This window comes from Carassius auratus, chromosome 17 (genome assembly GCF_003368295.1).
Source record: "Carassius auratus strain Wakin chromosome 17, ASM336829v1, whole genome shotgun sequence".
NCBI classification, from domain to species: Eukaryota; Metazoa; Chordata; class Actinopteri; order Cypriniformes; family Cyprinidae; genus Carassius; species Carassius auratus.
Window position 1 is genome coordinate 4,277,755 of NC_039259.1, and position 13,829 is coordinate 4,291,583.

General features: G+C 45.1%; 1 protein-coding gene across 1 annotated transcript; it reads right to left on the reverse strand.

The window, feature by feature from the left end:
* Positions 1 to 5,130: 5,130 nt before the first annotated feature.
* LOC113117841 (hyphally regulated cell wall protein 1-like) lies at positions 5,131 to 12,522 on the reverse strand (the record flags this gene model as incomplete). Its single annotated transcript, XM_026286768.1, has 5 exons — positions 12,307 to 12,522; positions 11,683 to 11,817; positions 10,553 to 10,990; positions 5,179 to 5,418; positions 5,131 to 5,132 (listed from the first exon to the last, which is right to left on the reverse strand). Coding segments are annotated over exons 1-5 (906 nt in total), but the record flags the coding sequence as incomplete, so codon positions are not given.
* Between the last annotated feature and the right edge of the window lie 1,307 nt (positions 12,523 to 13,829).

Genomic DNA, 13,829 nt, shown 5'->3' on the forward strand with positions numbered 1-13,829 from the left:
TCAGTGAAATGTTGTGAACACAACAAAAGCGATTTGTTGTACTGCTCTGGTATTGTGGTGAAAATGAATTTTAGCCATTGGTTCTTCTGATCTTCATTCTTTGGCAGTGAAAATAAAACAAACGGTCTCCTCGACATGATGCTCTCACACCAACCAGAGCATCTGTGTGTGGGGGTGGGGCAGGTCAGAGTTCCGTTTCTCCCAACACGGAAGGCGGAGATTATTATGCAAAGTGTTCCTAGTGACGTACATAGAGATGGGCAAAAGATTTGAAATCTATAACGACTCGTTTCAGCGATTCAGAGTCGACTCCTTACTTTAGAAGTCAATAACTTTATAAATCGTGTACTTTTTGGTTTAATTATTTGCACATTGTTTACACAGATGGACAGCTACATCATACACTGTAATACATGTAATTTTAGATTTCCCATCTGTGTGGCTCTTTAAAGGATGTACTGTTTGTTTTTTTAATATTCAAAAAGTTAATTGTTTAAATTAATGAATATTTTATTATGACCTTGCAAATGTTCATATTCACCAAAATCCTTTATATATTTATTTGAAGAAAAAAAACAGGTTCAACAGTATATCCAAACTATTTAATCTTCCAAAAATCTTAAGGCTGTTAAAACTAATATTGTTAAGGCTGTTTAATATTTTTAATTTATTTTGTTAAAGCTTTCATTTAGTATTTATTTTTGTTTACATACGTTTGTAAATGATAATGCCACTTCTTTGTAAGCAATATTGACATCCCCTGTACTTTTATTTTTGGTACCTTGGCATTAATAAAATATATATAAAAAATAACTAATCAATTCTTTTTCTGGCTCAGATTGCATTGACTGAAACATGTGAACTAAAGTAGACTAATTCCAGTACAGAACCTATTGAATTTTGCAAATGCAAATGAACTAATTGTTCAAGAACGACCCATTTCTAGTTACCAGTGATGCATGTCTTGAATGAGAAACGGGCACTTTGAGGTAGTGGATCAGGATATTATTCATTGTGTAGGCTATTATCTCTAAAATATGTCCGCGCATTAGTTGTACAGTTGTGAGCTATAAAATATTGGGGGACAAATTAATTGTAGACCTATACATTTTATAAAGTATAATAAAAATTCATTAATTGGAAATAGCGAAACCTCTCTCTCTTTTTTTCTTAGATAGGCCTATCATCAGGGCCGTAGCTGGGGTCAGCGGGGCCCCGGTGAAGGTTGTACCCAGTGGGCCCTGTTTGAAATTGTTTAATTTGTATGGTCATTCATTTTTATTTATTTGTGCTATTTACACAATGTACAAAAACAATTGTTTAAAGTTTGTAGGTGTCAAGGTACAGAAATCGAATAATTAAATGTAAAATAGCACTGGATAGTCTTCAATGTAAAAATGAAATCTACAATCAAACCTACATTTATTCAGACACCTTCAACATTTCTCACATTATTACAGTTTATTTGCTATCGCTTGTAAAATGGTTATAAAATATGACAAGAACTTAGAGTTAAACTGTGTCAGAACAAAATTCGTCTTGATAATGTCATAACTTTGATAGAAATGTATGTAATGGATTACAATAAACCAAAACTACAGACAACTGTTATTATGACAATATTTACACAACTATCAATACTTTGTTGACTGTGCATTAATTCTTGTTAAAACTACAAAGTAATTCAGTAAAGAGCAGTGAGTGATTTTCTTTCATTTTCTTGGATTAACATTACAGCAACCAGTAGCTAAATTGGGCACGGTCTCTTTAAGGGACGATGAACGCATCCAATATAATACACATCCCATTTTTTCCTCAACTGTTTACTTTCACTTAAGAAATAACTGACAGTTTTTTCGAGCATACTTTCCAAGGCGGATATTTTGTCAAGTCAACTCAAGTCACCTTTATTTATATAGCGCTTTAAACAAAATACATTGCGTCAAAGCAACTGAACAAAATTCATTAAGAAAACAGTGTGTCAATAATGCAAAATGACAGTGACAGAATGGAGAAAAAAAACCTTGGGAGAAACCAGGCTCAGTTGGGGGGCCAGTTCTCCTCTGACAAGACGAAACCAGTAGTTCAATTCCAGCCTGCAGCAAAGACAGATTGTGCAGAAGAATCATCTGTTTCCTGTGGACTTGTCCTGGTGGTCATCTGAGACAAGGTCTTTACAGGGGATCTGTATCTGGGGCTCTGGCTGTCCTGGTCTCCACTGTCTTTCAGGGATATAGAGGTCCTTTCTAGGTGTTGATCCACCATCTGGTTTGGATACGTACTGGATCCGGGTGACTGCAGTGACCCTCTGATCTGGATACAGACTGGATCTGGTGGCTACGGTGACTTCAGAATAAGAGAGAAACAGACTAATATTAGCATAGATGCCATTCTTCTAATGATGTAGCAAGTACATTGGGTGTTATGGGAAGCGTTACCGGTTCCGGTTTACCTTATTAACGCAGCCTAAAAATCCTTTAACGGATTTGGATATTAAAAGCATATTAGTATGTTATGTGTAAGCCAGGTTAAAGAGATGGGTCTTTAACCTAGATTTAAACTGTAAAGAGTGTGTCTGCCTCCCGAACAATGATAGGTGGGTTATTCCAGAGTTTAGGCACCAAATAGGAAAAGTTTATTTTTATATTCTAGGTATTTTGTATGTATTTGTTGGCACAAGAGAATTTTCGGTGTTCAAGAGTTTTGAGACGCCTCTCTCTGTGCTTTTTGTTTGTTTAAACTGTGATTTGTATTTGTTCGTTCATCAGAATCAGAAAGAGCTTAAGCATACAAGGAATTTGTTTTAGTGACATAAGCTTCCAGTACACAGAGACAACAACACACAGAAAAAAATAAAATAAAATTAATTGAGATTTGCAAATTGACAAATAAATAAGTGTATAAACAATTGTGCTATAAATGATAATGGAATAGGATTGAGTGAGATGTGGGAATGTTCTAGGATGGAGGGTTAACAAATAAATATAAGGATATTGCACGTTTATAAGCATAAGTAGGGAACATTTAACTGTTCATGAGGTAGATTGCCTGGGGGAAGAAACTGTTCTTGTGCCTTGCTGTTCCCTATAATCGTCACCACCTTTCACCGCACTAGCGACGGCCCTATCTATCATCCATATACATAGTCACTGTGATGTTCGGATGTCTTTGAGGCAAATATTCTGAGACTCCAGTTGTTTCATGTCTGAAGAGTTAACAGACAGAACAGAGCACCCGTTTTATTTTCTTTAATTTTACAAAAGCCTATTGTTTTAGGACTATACACACACACTTTGCAATTTCAAATACCTTGTGTACAATAAAAACAATGGCTTAGTTTTCACAAAGTACAAGATAGACCAGTGCTGGCTTCAACCCCAGTGCGTTAAGGCATTTAACAAAATTAGTCATAGCTATGCGTCATTGTATTCAAGTAAATCCCCATATGCATCGGCGACTATGCCATTAATAAACAGCTTGCAAAACAGTGCAAGAGACACTTGCTTTCTACAAAATGTAAATGAAACTTCAAACAGATGAAAGCTAAAATGGGAACGAACCACTAACAAAACTAGACAGAACAACCTTGGATGGGATCAAAAGATCTTAAGTTAGCCAGCAAATATAGAAACTGTTCAAAATTCCCCAGGTCTCATTTAAACGGACACAATTTGAATCTTAAGCTGTTCGTTATTTTCCGTACGATGGATTTCCCCTCACGGTCCTTAAGTATTCCTCAAAGTGTTGGGGGCACCTTCTGGAACCATTTAATTGTAATCTTCTTGGCACAGTTCAGGCATATTTCAAGGCACCTTTTCTTCACTCAAGTTGGATTTAAAAATAAAAAAAATATAGACCCAGACAACACCAATTCTGCAATCAAGCATGTTTATTTGAGGAATGGTGACAAATCTTTCTGAACCATTTAAACGGGGTGGGGGAATCCATGAATAAGAGCACTGAATTGAAAGATTCCAACAAGTATCCATGCAAAAAAGCCCACGTATTAATGTGCCCGACCACATCCCTGACTGGGACCACGTGCCCGAACATTTCCCCAAGCACCTCCCTGACCTTGTCCCTGTCCGCTTCCCTGACCTTGTCCCTGTCCGCTTCCTTGACCTTGTCCTTGACCTTGTCCCTGTCCGCTCCCCTGACCCTGTCCTTGTCCCTGTCCGCTCCCCTGACCCTGTCCCTGACCTTGTCCCTGTCCGCTCCCCTGACCCTGTCCCTGACCTTGTCCCTGTCCGCTCCCCTGACCCTGTCCCTGACCTTGTCCCTGTCCGCTCCCCTGACCCTGTCCCTGACCTTGACCCTGTCCCTGACCCTGTCCGCTCCCCTGACCCTGTCCCTGACCTTGTCCGCTCCCCTGACCCTGTCCCTGACCTTGACCCTGTCCCTGACCCTGTCCTTGTCCCTGTCCCTGACCTTGTCCCTGACCCTGTCCGCTCCCCTGACCCTGTCCCTGACCTTGTCCCTGTCCGCTCCCCTGACCCTGTCCCTGACCTTGTCCCTGTCCGCTCCCCTGACCCTGTCCCTGACCTTGACCCTGTCCCTTACCCTGTCCGCTCCCCTGACCCTGTCCGCTCCCCTGACCCTGTCCTTGTCCGCTCCCCTGACCCTGTCCCTGACCTTGTCCGCTCCCCTGACCCTGTCCCTGACCTTGACCCTGTCCCTGACCTTGACCCTGTCCCTGACCCTGTCCTTGTCCCTGTCCCTGACCTTGTCCCTGACCTTGTCCCTGACCCTGTCCGCTCCCCTGACCCTGTCCCTGACCGCTCCCCTGACCCTGTCCCTGTCCGCTCCCCTGACCCTGTCCGCTCCCCTGACCCTGACCCTGTACGCTCCCCTGACCCTGACCCTGTCCCTGTCCGCTCCCCTGACCCTGACCCGGTCCCTGACCTTGTCCCTGTCCCTGTCCGCTCCCCTGACCTCGTCCCTGTCCGCTCCCCTGACCCTGTCCTTGACCTTGTCCGCTCCCCTGTCCCTGACCTTGACCTTGTCCCTGTCCCTGACCCTGTCCCTGACCCTGTCCCTGACCTTGTCCCCTTCCATAACTCTGACCACTTCCCTGACCATACCCACTTCCCTGGCCACTTCCATAACCCTGACCATACCCACTTCCCTGACCACTTCCGTAACCACTTCCCTGACCATACCCACTTCCCTGACCACTTCCGTACCCACTTCCCTGACCACTTCCGTACCCCTGACCACTTCCCTGGCCGTAACCACTTCCCTGACCACTTCCGAAACCCTGACCACTTCCCTGACCATACCCACTTCCCTGACCACTTCCGTACCCCCTTCCCTGACCACTTCCGTACCCCTGACCACTTCCCTGGCCGTAACCACTTCCCTGCCCACTTCCGAAACCCTGACCACGTCCCTCGCCATAACCACTTCCCTGGCCGTAACCACTTCCCTGGCCACTTCCATAACCCTGACCACTTCCCTGACCACTTCCGTAACCCTGACCGCTTCCTTGTCCATAACCACCTCCGTATCCCTGACCACTTGCCTCATCACTTTCCTGATCATCTGGTTCACTACATACATGGCCACAGGTGGTTGGGCAACACTTCTGTGCGGCAGGACACTGGCCATCATGGAAACAGCTTTCAGCACATCCTGGAACGCTCTTCGTTTTGGGACATTGACCCGGCTTCACTGCATGGACACAGATAGTCAGCTTTAGTCTGTGCATACAGGCTGTATGCCACTTCAATATACAGCACGAAACACAAATAGCAAGTTTCAGCTGCAGAGTAAATTATATTCCAATTATTCCTCTTTGGTAAAGCCATCCTAGGCTTAAAACCATCCTAAGAGAGTAAAGGTGGGGCATGGATTTTCAAAAGTGCTTTAGAAAGAGTTGGGTAGAGAACCAAAACACTTTGAGCCAATCAGCAGTAAGGGGCGCGTGTTCTGCTGATGGGGAGGAGAGAGAACGCTGTACACAGGACTGGCATAAGCAGAGGAACAGCAGAAGAGATGACGGATTAAAAAGGGAATTAAATGAGAAGTCTGCAGAACAAAAGGAGGTTTGCGATAAAGGCAAGTAGGACCGGTTTAAGTATGGGGTCAGCTTTCCAGCACTGGAGAAAACTCATGGAGCAGGAAGGCCTTCAATCGGATGCCAAGGTTGCTTGGTTTCTTCTCGATAGGCACATATTAATTCTGCTTAGTCGCTTGATATGCACATGTCAGGTTTGCTAAATGTATTATCGTGCACTTCAGCCATGTATATGTGGGGCTGGGCTACCAAAATAGGGGCAAAACCTTTTTGGGGGTCTTGAAGTTAATATTGGCTACCGGAAGAAATAAAAACCCCTCATCTACCAACAAAAGCAATAACATACCTGTATAAGGAGATGTACAGGAACGTCCACATCCATTGCTGCAACACTTCTCATTGTCAGGACAGCTAGAGTCACAGTCACATAACCTGGTACAGGAGCTTCCAGGTGTTTGGGGTGGACACTCTCCTGGCTTTACTGTTATACAAACATGACCAAAAGATTCACTGAAGTCCAAACACTTCCATTCACTTTCAACATTTTAGTCTATGCTTCAAGCTTATGTTGAATTCAATGGGTTACATTTGCTTGGTTTTGGCCTTTTTTTGTGGCCCCCTAGCATCCATTATTAACTGGAACTCTGGAAAACGGTAACATGCACACGCCCAATCAAATTGACAGCATGTGTATCCTACAGAACAGCCTCCATCAGAACAACAACCTCGATGGGACAGCACAACTGTCAGTGTCACCAGACAGTAACCAGCCACTAGAGGACTTAAGAGGATCTTTGGGGGAGGCCAGGGAGTGTGGTTTGGGTCAGGGGTTATGCAATGGGTCTCAAACCCTAAATTTAACCACTTAAAATCAAGGGTTGTAAGACCTACCACTCATTCCTTAATAGTGTTACTTTCAGAAGACCTTATTTCCTGATTGCTGCATTAACAATTTAACAGATCTTCTCACCTGCAGTTTGTCCTGGAGTAACATCTGTTGCATTTAAGTATCCACAAAGACACAAAACCGCAATCAATGAACAGTACACTAGAGCAGTCATCCTCCTGACCTGCTATATCACAATTTTCCTTGCTGGAAAAAATGCACTGAATTGGTGCGTCACAAAGCACAGACAACAAGGCACACAAAACTAACACAAATAACAGCGTCAATGCAATAGAAATTGCGGTAAAATGGGTTTTTAAAGACCCAAGGAGATCAAGTCAACTCCAGCCCTGATCAAACTCACCTGCCTGTAGCTGTAATCTGGAAGACCTTGATTAGCTTGTTCAGATGTGTTTGATTGGGGTTGGACGAGCTGAATGCTGAAGTGTGTTCACGCCATGTCATAATAATTTAGGTAGTTTAATTACTAGAGGACTGTGTGTTTCTACGTTGCCACTATCAACTACAAAATTAATATACAGTGGTCAGCAGGTACAGCAATCGTTTTATGGTACTGATAGGCATGCTTTGATTTATGTTCCTGAAGCATATAGTATACTGCCACATAAAACTGTGTGCTATTGCCTAATGAGCTACTGATAATGAAAACTGCACAAAATTAAAGGGTGTTTCAGAGATGAGTGTGCTCTATAGCCTCATTGCATATACATTTTTCTGTATACTGTATTTTTGCTCTGCATTCAACCCAAGGGGAAGTCGTGGACAGGGTAAGTCATGGCGCTTGCGGAGGGATGTAAACACTGACCAGAATGAACGAATGAAACTCCCGCGGCGAATAGAACGGCTTGCAGTTGACAAACTGCATTTCTAAATCAGGACAGCACATCTTCTTTAACACAGTTACATCTGTACACCACCGTTCATTGATGTAAAAGCATGTCCTGCCGCCGCGCGATTTCCCAGTTGATTCTGATTAGCGATCCGCTCTGAACAACTGAAAGCCCGGCAGATGGAGTGCGCTGTCCGGTATGGCGTCATTCAGCCAGGTTTCCGTGAAACACAGAGCAGCAGAGTGAGAGAAATCCTTATTTGTCCGAGAGAGCAGAAGCAGTTCGTCTGTTTTGTTGGGTAGAGAGCGGAGATTTGCGAGATGGATGCTAGGCAACGGCGTTCGAAATCCGCGCTTCCCGAGTCTGACGAGCGCTCCCGCTCGCTTCCCCCGTCTGCGCGTCCTGAAGCGCTTGATCAGCGCCGCCGCTCCTCCGATAACAACGTTCAGTAAAACGTCTGAATAATTTAAATCCGGTAAAAGATCTTGTGGTGTGTTCTGCCGAATGTTCAGCAGTTCATCCCTGGTGAAACTGATCGTGTTTGTTAAACAAAAAACAGGAAAAACGAACAAAAACAGCACAAACACTGGAGAGCCAAGCACTGAAGCAGCCATCTGGGGCGCCATCGAGTACATGTGCAGGAGGGACTGCGAGGAGAACTTCACAGAAGAGAGCACGGTTCAGTGTTGCAGTCCGTGATATGTGACTCTCTCTCTCTGGGTGTGAACTAAACACAGCGTGCGAGTAACCAGCTACTCTGTTAAGCTTTTCCGCGTCTTGTGTTTGGATGCTTTAATGTTTAAATCGAAAAGGCTTAAAAACACGTGAAAAAGATAAGCTTTCGTGACGATGCACAGCAGTGGCCCGTCAACTGTCCTGAGCATCTTTTTAGGCTGAGATTGTTGGGCCCGCCCCCTCAGCGGTGGGCCCCTATAATCGTCACCACCTTTCACCGCACTAGCGACGGCCCTGTCTATCATCCATATACATAGTCACTGTGATGTTCGGATGTCTTTGAGGCAAATATTCTGAGACTCCAGTTGTTTCATGTCTGAAGAGTTAACAGACAGAACAGAGCACCCGTTTTAATTTCTTTAATTTTACAAAAGCCTATTGTTTTAGGACTATACACACACACTTTGCAATTTCAAATACCTTGTGTACAATAAAAACAATGGCTTAGTTTTCACAAAGTACAAGATAGACCAGTGCTGGCTTCAACCCCAGTGCGTTAAGGCATTTAACAAAATTAGTCATAGCTATGCGTCATTGTATTCAAGTAAATCCCCATATGCATCGGCGACTATGCCATTAATAAACAGCTTGCAAAACAGTGCAAGAGACACTTGCTTTCTACAAAATGTAAATGAAACTTCAAACAGATGAAAGCTAAAATGGGAACGAACCACTAACAAAACTAGACAGAACAACCTTGGATGGGATCAAAAGATCTTAAGTTAGCCAGCAAATATAGAAACTGTTCAAAATTCCCCAGGTCTCATTTAAACGGACACAATTTGAATCTTAAGCTGTTCGTTATTTTCCGTACGATGAATTTCCCCTCACGGTCCTTAAGTATTCCTCAAAGTGTTGGGGGCACCTTCTGGAACCATTTAATTGTAATCTTCTTGGCACAGTTCAGGCATATTTCAAGGCACCTTTTCTTCACTCAAGTTGGATTTAAAAATAAAAAAATAGACCCAGACAACACCAATTCTGCAATCAAGCATGTTTATTTGAGGAATGGTGACAAATCTTTCTGAACCATTTAAACGGGGTGGGGGAATCCATGAATAAGAGCACTGAATTGAAAGATTCCAACAAGTATCCATGCAAAAAAGCCCACGTATTAATGTGCCCGACCACATCCCTGACTGGGACCACGTGCCCGAACATTTCCCCAAGCACCTCCCTGACCTTGTCCCTGTCCGCTTCCCTGACCTTGTCCCTGTCCGCTCCCCTGACCCTGTCCTTGACCTTGTCCCTGTCCGCTCCCCTGACCCTGTCCTTGACCTTGTCCCTGTCCGCTCCACTGACCCTGTCCCTGACCTTGTCCCTGTCCGCTCCCCTGACCCTGTCCCTGACCTTGTCCCTGTCCGCTCCCCTGACCCTGTCCCTGACCCTGTCCGCTCCCCTGACCCTGTCCCTGACCCTGTCCGCTCCCCTGACCCTGTCCCTGACCCTGTCCGCTCCCCTGACCCTGTCCGCTCCCCTGACCCTGTCCTTGTCCGCTCCCCTGACCCTGTCCCTGTCCGCTCCCCTGACCCTGTCCCTGACCCTGACCCTGTCCCTGACCCTGACCCTGTCCCTGACCTTGTCCGCTCCCCTGACCCTGTCCCTGACCTTGTCCCTGTCCGCTCCCCTGACCCTGTCCCTGACCTTGACCCTGTCCCTGACCCTGTCCGCTCCCCTGACCCTGTCCGCTCCCCTGACCCTGTCCGCTCCCCTGACCCTGTCCCTGACCTTGTCCGCTCCCCTGACCCTGTCCCTGACCTTGACCCTGTCCCTGACCCTGTCCCTGTCCCTGTCCCTGACCTTGTCCCTGACCTTGTCCGCTCCCCTGACCCTGTCCCTGACCCTGTCCCTGTCCCTGACCGCTTCCCTGACCTTGTCCCCTTCCATAACCCTGACCACTTCCCTGACCATACCCACTTCCCTGGCCACTTCCATAACCCTGACCATACCCACTTCACTGACCACTTCCGTAACCACTTCCCTGACCATACCCACTTCCCTGACCACTTCCGTACCCACTTCCCTGACCACTTCCGTACCCCTGACCACTTCCCTGGCCGTAACCACTTCCCTGACCACTTCCGAAACCCTGACCACTTCCCTGACCATACCCACTTCCCTGACCACTTCCGTACCCCCTTCCCTGACCACTTCCGTACCCCTGACCACTTCCCTGGCCGTAACCACTTCCCTGCCCACTTCCGAAACCCTGACCACGTCCCTCGCCATAACCACTTCCCTGGCCGTAACCACTTCCCTGGCCACTTCCATAACCCTGACCACTTCCCTGACCACTTCCGTAACCCTGACCGCTTCCTTGTCCATAACCACCTCCGTATCCCTGACCACTTGCCTCATCACTTTCCTGATCATCTGGTTCACTACATACATGGCCACAGGTGGTTGGGCAACACTTCTGTGCGGCAGGACACTGGCCATCATGGAAACAGCTTTCAGCACATCCTGGAACGCTCTTCGTTTTGGGACATTGACCCGGCTTCACTGCATGGACACAGATAGTCAGCTTTAGTCTGTGCATACAGGCTGTATGCCACTTCAATATACAGCACGAAACACAAATAGCAAGTTTCAGCTGCAGAGTAAATTATATTCCAATTATTCCTCTTTGGTAAAGCCATCCTAGGCTTAAAACCATCCTAAGAGAGTAAAGGTGGGGCATGGATTTTCAAAAGTGCTTTAGAAAGAGTTGGGTAGAGAACCAAAACACTTTGAGCCAATCAGCAGTAAGGGGCGCGTGTTCTGCTGATGGGGAGGAGAGAGAACGCTGTACACAGGACTGGCATAAGCAGAGGAACAGCAGAAGAGATGACGGATTAAAAAGGGAATTAAATGAGAAGTCTGCAGAACAAAAGGAGGTTTGCGATAAAGGCAAGTAGGACCGGTTTAAGTATGGGGTCAGCTTTCCAGCACTGGAGAAAACTCATGGAGCAGGAAGGCCTTCAATCGGATGCCAAGGTTGCTTGGTTTCTTCTCGATAGGCACATATTAATTCTGCTTAGTCGCTTGATATGCACATGTCAGGTTTGCTAAATGTATTATCGTGCACTTCAGCCATGTATATGTGGGTCTGGGCTACCAAAATAGGGGCAAAACCTTTTTGGGGGTCTTGAAGTTAATATTGGCTACCGGAAGAAATAAAAACCCCTCATCTACCAACAAAAGCAATAACATACCTGTATAAGGAGATGTACAGGAACGTCCACATCCATTGCTGCAACACTTCTCATTGTCAGGACAGCTAGAGTCACAGTCACATAACCTGGTACAGGAGCTTCCAGGTGTTTGGGGTGGACACTCTCCTGGCTTTACTGTTATACAAACATGACCAAAAGATTCACTGAAGTCCAAACACTTCCATTCACTTTCAACATTTTAGTCTATGCTTCAAGCTTATGTTGAATTCAATGGGTTACATTTGCTTGGTTTTGGCCTTTTTTTGTGGCCCCCTAGCATCCATTATTAACTGGAACTCTGGAAAACGGTAACATGCACACGCCCAATCAAATTGACAGCATGTGTATCCTACAGAACAGCCTCCATCAGAACAACAACCTCGATGGGACAGCACAACTGTCAGTGTCACCAGACAGTAACCAGCCACTAGAGGACTTAAGAGGATCTTTGGGGGAGGCCAGGGAGTGTGGTTTGGGTCAGGGGTTATGCAATGGGTCTCAAACCCTAAATTTAACCACTTAAAATCAAGGGTTGTAAGACCTACCACTCATTCCTTAATAGTGTTACTTTCAGAAGACCTTATTTCCTGATTGCTGCATTAACAATTTAACAGATCTTCTCACCTGCAGTTTGTCCTGGAGTAACATCTGTTGCATTTAAGTATCCACAAAGACACAAAACCGCAATCAATGAACAGTACACTAGAGCAGTCATCCTCCTGACCTGCTATATCACAATTTTCCTTGCTGGAAAAAATGCACTGAATTGGTGCGTCACAAAGCACAGACAACAAGGCACACAAAACTAACACAAATAACAGCGTCAATGCAATAGAAATTGCGGTAAAATGGGTTTTTAAAGACCCAAGGAGATCAAGTCAACTCCAGCCCTGATCAAACTCACCTGCCTGTAGCTGTAATCTGGAAGACCTTGATTAGCTTGTTCAGATGTGTTTGATTGGGGTTGGACGAGCTGAATGCTGAAGTGTGTTCACGCCATGTCATAATAATTTAGGTAGTTTAATTACTAGAGGACTGTGTGTTTCTACGTTGCCACTATCAACTACAAAATTAATATACAGTGGTCAGCAGGTACAGCAATCGTTTTATGGTACTGATAGGCATGCTTTGATTTATGTTCCTGAAGCATATAGTATACTGCCACATAAAACTGTGTGCTATTGCCTAATGAGCTACTGATAATGAAAACTGCACAAAATTAAAGGGTGTTTCAGAGATGAGTGTGCTCTATAGCCTCATTGCATATACATTTTTCTGTATACTGTATTTTTTTTTAAGGAACCCTACTTAAAACCCAAACTCATTTGGGAGGGGCACCTTGCTACAATCTGGGTAGCCATCAAAGGCAACATGAACACCCTTGATATACTTTGAACTTACACTTAAGAGAGGTAACGAGGAGCTTGAATGGAAACTTTCTACTCCTCTCGTGCACCATTTACAACCCCATGCTTGATCCCGCCTCACTGCAATGGTGGCCATGGGAACCGAACCATGGAGTGTAGGGGCTCAACTCTCATCCCTCGAGAGAGTCAAGCCTTGGTGGGACCGATTATTGTGACTGCATCACACAACACCCATTTAACTCAGAGAGCTAAACTTGCTTAATTCAAGCATCACTTTAATCCCATCGAGAGCTAGACATGCTCTCGCAAATGCTGACTGAAATCCCTCTGGAGAGAACAGAAAAGCAAAGCTCTTTACCCATCTGCATCATACCTAGCACATCCACTTTCTCATATTACACATATTCTTATTTGTATAAAAAATTAGAAACAACATGGAATTTTATTTGAAAAAAGTGAAAGTGATGTGACAAAGCCTAATATGGCGATTTATACTCTGAATTCATGCTCTGCATTCAACCCAAGGGGAAGTCGTGGACAGGGTAAGTCATGGCGCTTGCGGAGGGATGTAAACACTGACCAGAATGAACGAATGAAACTCCCGCGGCGAATAGAACGGCTTGCAGTTGACAAACTGCATTTCTAAATCAGGACAGCACATCTTCTTTAACACAGTTACATCTGTACACCACCGTTCATTGATGTAAAAGCATGTCCTGCCGCCGCGCGATTTCCCAGTTGATTCTGATTAGCGATCCGCTCTGAACAACTGAAAGCCCG